This window comes from Pelophylax lessonae (genome assembly GCF_965119305.1).
Source record: "Pelophylax lessonae genome assembly, chromosome: 5".
NCBI lineage: Eukaryota > Metazoa > Chordata > Amphibia > Anura > Ranidae > Pelophylax > Pelophylax lessonae.
In genome coordinates, this window is record NC_138772.1 from 427,636,171 (window position 1) to 427,646,016 (window position 9,846).

Below are 9,846 nucleotides of genomic sequence, written 5' to 3' on the forward strand. Positions count from 1 at the left end.
ACGGACAGGATCGGATCAGATAGCAGCGGAGATGTCTCCGCTCAATCCGCTGCTCCATAGAGGTGCATGGAACATCCAATCAGGCGGACTTGATCGGAAAGCCCATGTGAAAGGGGCCTTACACTCTGCAGAATCCATTGAAGGGAAGAGATACACCCACTGCACACAGAAACAGAGGCTGTCAATCAGCTGGAGATCTCTCCCCTGTCACCTTTTTTTCTCTTGGTGTCAAGAAACTTGTCAGAAGGGACTAATGCAGATTGCAGAGGAATGAAGCAGCAGACACACTTAGTGATTTTTAATTGAGACAAGTACACACTATAGAGGGATATGCTTTGTTCATATTTCATGTCTGAGGTTTACAACCACTTTAAGGAAACAAAACATGAACACTTATAGGTTCCTTTTTTTATTTTCATACGCTTTATTAGACATTTGTTTTCCTTAGTTTTTTTTTTTTTTTTTAAACACAATTACACATAAACTCTTGAAGGAGTTGTAAAGGCAGAATATTTTTTTATCTTAATGCATGCTTTGCATTAATATAAAAAATCTTCTGGGTGTAGCAGTCTCCCCAGCCCCCCTCCCCCCCCCCAGCCCCCCCTATACGTATCTGATGTCCTCCTCTGTCCAGCGTTGTCAATGAGTCCCTGATTGGCTGGGACATGCTGCTTGTTGTGGGGGCACTCCATAGGAGGGAGGGGCTAGGAGCCACAACAAGGGACCCGAGAGGATGATCCTGGCTGCTCTGTGCAAAACTAACTGCACAGAGAGGAGGTAAGTATAACATGATTTTTTTTTTTTTTTTTTTTAACGAGACTTTACAATCGCTTTAACAATCATAAACAATTATAGTTACAATTTGATTGTCTCCAGCTGTCATAATAATTATCATACATCCCTAGTGCATTATAAACTATATATAATATATACACACATATACACAGTGCTCAGAGTAAATGAGTACACCCCAACAGATTTGTCAGCAAACCTTTACTTTCCTTTCAGAATTAACATTTTCTATGGGACAGTATACTACAAAATACTCCCACAAATGCGGGCCATTGATTGCAACCAAGATTTGGTAATTTGCACGAACAAAAAAAAATGTTTTTCCTAACAAATTCATTCAAGACCAATGTTGCAAAAATTAAAACACCTCAATGAAAGTCTTAGGAGCAGAGCTAAATTTTAGACCACAAAATCCTAATTAACAAAAATTCAACTACAGGTGAGTCTAATTATTAATTAAACAGGTGCTAAGCAGACCATTGATTATAAAACTGCATTAGGGCTCTTTCACAAGGGCGGTCCGATCAGATCCGCCTGTCAGTTTTTTTAGGCGGATCTGATCGGATCCTCCATGCAGCTCTATGGGGCAGCGGGTGTCAGCGGAGACACCTCCGCTGACACCCGCTGCCATCCGCATCCGATCCTGTGCTGAAATCTGGATGGATGGAAACCCTATTTTTCCATCCGTTCAGTAATCGGAGCGGATCTGATGAGAGCAGACAGGCGGTCCGCTCTCCTCCGATCCCCCATAGAGGGCAGCGGGTGCTGAGACACCTCCCTCTCCGCTCTGCAAGCGGAGACGGAGCTGTCATCCGCCCGGCTCAGCGGGGATCACGGATCGATCCCCGCTGAGCAACACGGATCCGCCTGCGGAGGCGGACCGTGTGAAAGAGCCCTTAGGGCCCTTTCACATGGGCGTTCTGATCAGATCCGCCTGTCAGTTTTTAGGCGGATCTGATCGGATGCCCCATTCAGCCCTATGGAGCAGCGGATGTCAGCGGAGACATGTCCGCTGACACCCGCTGCCATCCGCATCCGATCCTGTCCGTGAAATCCGGACGGATGGAAACCCTATTTTCCATCCGTCCTGGGGATCGGATCGGATGAGAGCGGACAAGCGGTCCGCTCTCATCAGATTCCCCATAGAGAGCAGCGGGGCTCTGACACCTCTGTCTCTAGGAGCCCATGCAGAAAAAAAATAGAGAATTTGCCAGGGCCCATGTGGAAAAAAAAGACTACTGGGACTCTGTACTCTGGAGTGATGAAACCAAGATAAATGTTTTTGGAACAGATGGCTTCAAAACTGTATGGCGTTGCAAAGATGAGAAGTACAAAGAAAAATGCATGGTGCCTGCAGTAAAACATGGTGGTGGCAGTGTCCTTCTGTTGGACTGCATGAGTACTGCTGGTGTCAGAAAGCTGCATTTTATTGATGGTGTCATGAATTCACAGATGTACTGCTATATATTGAAAAAGAAGATGCTACCATTACTCTGTGCCCTTGGTCGTCATGCACTTTTCCAACATGACAATGATCCAAAACACACATCTAAGGTCGTTGTTGCATTTCTATAGAAGAACAGGGTGAAAGTGATTTAGTGGCCAAGTATGTCTCCTGATCTGAACCCAATCAAACACCTATGGGGAATTCTGAAGAGGCAAGATGAACATCACTCTCCATCCAGCATCCATGTTCTAAAAGAGGTCGTTCTTGAAGAATAGAAAAAGATAGATGTTTGCCAACTTGTTCATTTTATGGCTAGAAGACTTAGCACTGTCCTCCATACAAAGCATGGAGGTCATACACTATACTAGATGTAGTAGTTTTTGTTGTGGGGTTTATTAATTTTTGCATCAACTAATTTGAGTAAAACTTAAGATTTTGTAATCAAAGTTACATTATTAACCTTACTTTCATGTAATGAGCTAAACAGATGTTCTATACAACCCAGTTTTGTCAACATTTTGGAAATTGTTCTTGTGTTCAATTGAGATCTTGATTAAAATCATACTTTTTAAAAGGAGTGACCCTATTAACACTTTTGACCTAAATTTAATTTTGCATATTCATATATTACCCAATGTTCCGTGTTTTATTATCCCATACCTAGTAACCTCTCTAATTGTAGAGGAACCACCACCATAATATTCAACCATTAATCCCATATTTTTATACATTTTTCAGCGTTGCCTCTATGTTGGTGTACGCCCTCCCAGAACCACGCCTCCTGGGGCGCGCTCTGTGACCACTGTGACCTTTTGGACACAGCTGATCACAGATCGCTCAAAAGGGCCAATCACAGCCGCCCTTTACCATGTGATTAGCTGTGTCCAATCACAGCTGGTCACATGTAAACGGACTTGCTGGTTATCCAGCAGTCCTTTCCTCACAAGCTGTCTCTGTGTGAGAAAAGGAGAACCAATAACCAGCAAGGCTTGACAGTACATTGTTTACACTGCTAATTAGGACACAGTGTTCTGATTATCAGTGCAGTCCCATCAGTGCAACTTATCATTAATGCCGCCTCATCAGTGCACATGAGTGCAGCCTTATCGCACATCAGCGAAGAAGAAAAATTACTTATTTGCAAAATTGTATAACAAAAACGTTTTTTGTTTGTTTAGAAAATAAGACCCCCTGTAGTGATTAAATACCACCAAAAGAAAGCGCCATTGTTCTAAAAAAAAAATGATAATTTAATTTGGGTACAGTATGACCGCACAATTGGCATTCAAACTGTGACAGCACTGAAAGCTAAAAATTGGCCTGGGCAAAAAGGGGGTGAAAGTGAGTTGGTGCTGAGATCCTTTTATTATTTTAATGGTTTGACGTATTTGAATAATTTTGTGTAACAATAGTACACAGTTTTAATGTGATGCCCTTCATCGTGTGATGAAGGGCATGTGTCAACCACCTTAGTATGTGACACTTTGGGGATCATTCAGAATTATTTGACAGCTGCATTTGACCTGCAGTTGATCTTGGACATGCATTTCACCTGCTTCGAAGCCTGTCAGCAGGGACCCTAACAAGATAAAGTTAAAAACAAGTACAAATCCTTTGACAATAAAGTAAAATACATGTGTTTCAGATGTGCATATAAATGTTTGTTTGGATTTCCACTTGCTGAAAATATTTTAAAAAATTCAGAGATGCTTGTGTGGTTTCTGACCCTTTTATCAGCAGTCTGATAAATTATCTGTTATTTCCGTCCTATCAGAAACTAACAAAAGAGGAACTTTTTGGTTTATTTAAATAGATCTGTGCATTACATATACTCCTACCAGCAGACATTTGGTTTTTTGTCTTTTTTGTTTTATGCAACAGTCTGCAGTATGAAGTTCTAGATTCATAGACTGTTCACGTAGCCCTTTTCAATCTTGCCAACAAGTTATACAGCATGGGGAATTTACTGTACCTGCCCATCTGTAGGAGAAAATATTGCCCTCCTTGTGTCTAGTGGTAGATTGCTTTGTCAATACTAGAACTGAGATTCATTGTTAAAGGGAAGTAAGAGTGCCTAAGCCATCATAATGCCTTGCTTGGTGAAAAAGATTGATGCACCTGTATATACCGCATATGTTCATACCTAAAGCTGAACTCCAGGCTTAAAAACCATCATAACATTCCTCAATAGCCACGAAACATAAAGATCCACTAGTTTGTGTGCCAAAATGCTTACGCAAACCCGATTATTATCTTCTAAAAGTATCAAATTCATCGCAATGCTGTACATAACCTGTGCAAAGAGAAGAGCTTGTGGGAGAGACTCAGCAACTCCTCACATTACAGGCTACCTACAGAAATCTACGGGAGACAGCAAATACCAGACCAGTTACCCTGCACAAGGGAAAAGATCTGCAGTGACCGGTCTTTATTACAGGAAGCTCCTGCACAGAGGCAAGACTTAGCACTAGATTGCTGTCCAGATCTAGAAGAGATGCACAAAACACACCAAGTAAGAATATACATGCCACTTGTCTTTAAGCAATGTTTACTTATCCTGAAATTCATCTTCAAAGGGTAACTCTGCATTTGCAATACATTTCATGTTGCAAGGCATGTGCTCCCATGGTTTTCCGTACTATTTAGTTAGGCTGTGCTAGTTAATTTCTTAAAAAAACATAGGAGAGCCAAACCCCGATGATCTTTGATTTCTTTTGTGTTGTTCAAGCAGATCCCCACCTTTCAAAGGTTGCCTACCCCCACTCTACATCCTTCCAGGCCTCATATACTGATTAGTGGGAAATAAACCAATTTAGCTGGAAACGATGTCCTACAGTACACATTAACAGTATATTTTATCTACAGGTGACAATGGATTGTTCATATAGACATAGCATCGAACTGTAGAAAGAATGTCATTTCCCAAAGGGGCTCTTTTAATACTTCTAGAGCATATACACTATATTACCAAAAGTATTGGGACACCTGCCTTTACACACATATATTTTAATGGCATCCCAGTCTTAGTCTGTAGGGCCCACCCTTTGCAGCTATAACAGCTTCAACTCTTCAGGGAAGGCTGTCCACAAGGTTTAGGAGTGTGTCTATGGGAATATTTTATCATTCTTCCAGAAGCACATTTGTGAGGTCAGGCACTGATGTGGACGAGAAGGCCTGGCTCTGTCTCTGCTCTAATTCATCCATTCTGTGTAGGCCAGTCAAGTTTCTCCACCCCCAAACTCGCTCATCCATGTCTCTATAGACCTTGCGTTATGCACTGGTCCAAATCGTTTGGTGGAAGGGGGGATTATCGTGTGGGGTTGTTTTTCAGGGGTTGGGCTTGTCCCCTTAGTTCCAGTGAAGGGAAATCTTAAGGTATCAGCATACCAAGACATTTTGGACAATTTCATGCTCTCCCAACTTTGTGGGAACAGTTTGGGATGACCCCTTCCTGTTCCAACATGACTGAGCACTAGTGTACAATGCAAGGTCCATAAATGCATGGATGAACGTGTTTGGTGTTGAGGAACTTGACTGGCCTGCCTCAACTTGATGAGTCCTGACCTCAACTCAATAGAACACCTTTGGGATGATATAGAGTGGAGACTGTGAGCCAGACCTTTTTTCCCACATCAGTGCCTGACCTCACAAATGCACTTCTGGAAGAATGGTCAAACATTTCCATAGACACACTCCTAAACCTTGTGGACAGCCATCCTAGCAGAGTTGAAGCTGCTATAGCTGCAAAAGGGGGACCAACTCAATATTGAACCCTACGGACTAAGAGTGGGATGCCATTAAAGTTCATGTGCGTGTAAAGGCGGGAGTCCCCATACTTTTGGTAATATAGTGTATAGGGCAAACAAAATTGGGCAATAACAATTTTAAAAGTTAATTATCTAATTTCACAACTTTACAATATGAAATTGATCTGAAAGGTGGATTTGTTTCATTAGGTGTGGTTTCACACCTACTGTATGTGTTCTGCTAATGCATGATAAAAAATGCACTTCATTCATTCCGAATGGCACCTCAAGGCACAAGCATGAGATATGTTGATGGACCTTTTCTGTAGTTTTATCGTTAATAATTTGCTCTGTTCTGGTTTATTCTGTGTTGTGATCCATTGGCAGCCCATTAAATGTAAATAGGTTTCCTTGAAAGAAAAATATGTCCAATGCTTTTCTGGCCATACTTCTTTTGTGGATCACTCAAGTGCCCTTACTTTTGCTTTCCTGTGACCCAGAGTCATCTTGTAAAGGGCTGTTTCCCGCTGTCAGCTTACATGGCAGAGCCATTCCAGGCTCTGGAAGATCTCAATGACATTGTCGGGATCCACCCAACTGCCTGATTGATAGCTGTTCGCACTCAGCTGAGAGTCTAAGCCTTCTGCACCTACCCTCTCTCCAGTCTGGCACTCCAGTGAGCGCTGGAGGAGCAGAGTGGAGAGCAGTGACTGCTATTACTGCTCTCTGCCCCGAGCAGACAGAGAACTGAATGATCAGTGGTAATGCGATTGCTCAGTTCTCGGTCTTATCAGGGACAACTGCATCATCTCACCGATGCTAAAGTGTGGAGTATGGATGTTTGCTTTTTTGTATACACATACTACTCCTTTAACACAGTGCACGTTGACACACCTTAAAGAAAAGTTGTTAGGGTGCCTAAAGGAGGTCATTCTTAAGTACTGAGAGGTTCAGAGGTCATCTGTAATCTAAAACATAGGTGGAACAAATACCTTACTATCTCTAACCAATGTGTTTCTCAGATGGGGTTTCACAGAACCCTAGTGTTCTGCGAAAGGTCCCCAGGGGTTTTGCAGCAATCTACCTGTCAATCACAAGCCGCTGACAGGTAGATTGCATTCCCACCTGCTTACACTCACGTCTGCATGCAGAGTGGTCAGGTAAACAAAGAGTGTCTTCCAGGTGGCCCCCCCTCCTACTCGTTCACCCCAGGTGCTTGTATGTGATTGGATGGATGAGAGGAGGAGGGGCTAGCCAGGAACAGCACACAAGAGTAAGGACTACCACAGCCGCGTCCCTGTGTACCTCTGCATGAAAAGCAAACCGCTAATGCCCTGTTCCAAAGTAAGAATTTGCCCTGCTCCAATGTAGGAATGTGCCCTGCCCTCATGTATTTGTGTGCTCTGTTCCCATGTAAACACTTGCCCTGCTCCCATGTAATCTTGTGTCCGGCTCCCATGTGACCTTCTCTATGTAATCCTGTGCTCTGCTCCCATGTAATCCTGTGCCCTGCTCTCATGTCCTCTTCTGTATGTAATCCTGTGCCCTGCTCCAATGTGCCCTTCTCTATGTAATCCTGTGCCCTGCTCTCATGTAATCCTGTGCCCTGCTCCCATGTAATCCTGTGCCCTGCTCCCATGTAATCCTGTGCTCAGCTCCCATGTACTCCTGTGCCCTGCCCTCATGTCCTCTTCTCTCTGTAATCCTGTGCCCTGCTCCCATGTAATCCTGTGCCCTGCTCCCATGTAATCCTGTGCCCTGCTCCAATGTAATCCTGTGCCCTGCTCCAATGTAATCCTGTGCCCTTCTCCCATGTAATCCTGTGCCCTTCTCCCATGTAATCCTGTGCCCTTCTCCCATGTAATCCTGTGGCCTGCTCCCATGTAATCCTGTGCTCTGCTCCCATGTAACCATGTGCCCTCCTTTCATGTGCCTTGCTTCCATGTAATCATGTGCCCTGCTCCCATGTAATGATGTACCCTGCTGCCATGTAAATATGTGCACTGCTGCCATGTACAGTGCCCTCCTGCCTCGTCTGCTGTGTCCTTCCCCCCCTGCACCTTGCCCTGCTGCTGCCTCCCTGTACACCGCTATCAGGTTGAAACTAGAATTGAGCACATGTGCAGAAAAAAAACAATTACAGGTTTTACATGAAATTGGTACATTTTAATATTCTATTATTTAATGCTATTTTAAAAAAATAATTGTTGTTATATCTACAGCTCGCGGATCACACCGATGTTCCGTGACCTGTCGATATAAAACTTGTTTCAGGTGTTCCCCCGAGATTTCAGACTTACTGCTAGGGATTCCTCAACAGTAAAAAGTGGACCCATAGAGGAAGGGAAAAAACAAAGTTTGGTCTTGTTTGAGCTGGGAAGGGGGTGGAGTGGGGGGTTGGGTTGGCAGCAGGAGTATTTATTGCTCCACCATCCAAAGTGGAGACACGGTAAGACAGAAAGTGTTACTGATCTTGTCACGAGATGAAAAAAAAAAAAAAGGCAATTAAATGCAACCATCACATTCAAGAATTGTTGTTTTATGGAGTTTGATACTGCTTTGTTAATATTGAATATTTAAATTCCGCAAGTCCATTTATAGATGGCTTTCTTTGTATGTACTTGTTTTTTCTTATTTTTTTTATTTATTTTTTTTTATGCATTTGTTCTAGGTGGCATCCCTGGCTGGCCCTGGTGGACAAGTTGAAATAGAACAGAATTTTCTGAACAAAAAATTAAAGACATTGACTGTGTATTTTGGTGACCTAATTCGAAAACTGTAGATGCAATTTTTGTGTTTGTGAAGGTGTTACCAGTATCAGCAAAAAGGGAACTCTGTAGTCTTGTTTTTTTCATGCTAATTGTTCTGTATTAAAAAAGAAAAACTGGATTTTATGAACAATCCTTTTTTTGAAAATCAAACTCAAAGGTTTTGATGTTGTGCTTCAAACATCATTGTAAATTTTGGAAATTTATACAAAAGTAAATGAAAGTATGTTGTCTGGAGCAGGTTATCCTAACAGGTGTATATTACTTGTGGAAAATGCACATTTTACTCCCGTAGTCTGTAACATTTCATGTGGTTGAGCAATGCAGTTTTGGAGAGAAAATATTACTGCTGGTATATCTGTTCTACATCATCTCAAAGGCCTCCGATGTCTCTAAGACCAGTACCACCATCCAGAGAAAGACAACATAAATATAGTAAAACAAGGCATGTTAGCCATTGCAAAAGTCACTTGTTTACTTGGTTATAATATTTGAGATTCATATTTTGTGCAGTAAACAATGCCCTTCTTATTGCTGAGAAGACTGGTAATGCCTTTCTATCTTGTTGTAAATGCCTTTACCATGTTTATAATGATGGGGAATCTGCATTTCACACACATTTTCAGATACAGTCCATTATATTACCCTTCCTCTCCCTCTAAAGCACAGTCATAGTACCTACTGCTTACTAAAGAGGTAAACTCATCTTGATCTGTTACAAAGGGAGAAGACTCTTACAAGCCACGCATTACTACAAAGCCCTGTGTATGTAGAAAGTGAAAATCCATCCAGGCCACCCCCCAATGCGTTTTGCCCCACCCAGGGGGCTTGGTCATAAGGAATCCCATTACTAAGCCTCTTTGGTGGGGCAAAACACGTTGGGGGCCAAGATCGAGCCCGAGCTGAGGCTGTTTTCACTTTCCGCAAACAGGGCTTTTTTAGTGATGTGTGGCTTATAGGACTCTTCTCCCCTTGTATTGGCATCCACAGAGCTGGGACGAGCTCCGTCCTTGCCTGCACTCCCACCGGTTGGCAATTGAAGGGAAACTGTTGGAGCCTTGAGCAGCAGCCATAGTTTGGCATTGGTTCATCT

The 9,846-nt window shown here is 42.8% G+C and overlaps 1 protein-coding gene across 2 annotated transcripts in view; it reads left to right on the top strand.

The window, feature by feature from the left end:
- The window catches only part of TGS1 (trimethylguanosine synthase 1), an 83,140-nt gene extending 74,285 nt beyond the window's left edge, over positions 1–8,855 (top strand). For both annotated transcript variants that reach the window (XM_082259142.1, XM_082259143.1), the window contains exon 15: positions 8,657–8,855. In XM_082259142.1, the coding sequence (XP_082115268.1) occupies positions 8,657–8,767 (111 nt within the window). In that variant the 3' untranslated portion in view covers positions 8,768–8,855. The remainder of the gene's footprint in view (positions 1–8,656) is intronic.
- The last annotated feature ends 991 nt before the right edge of the window (positions 8,856–9,846 follow it).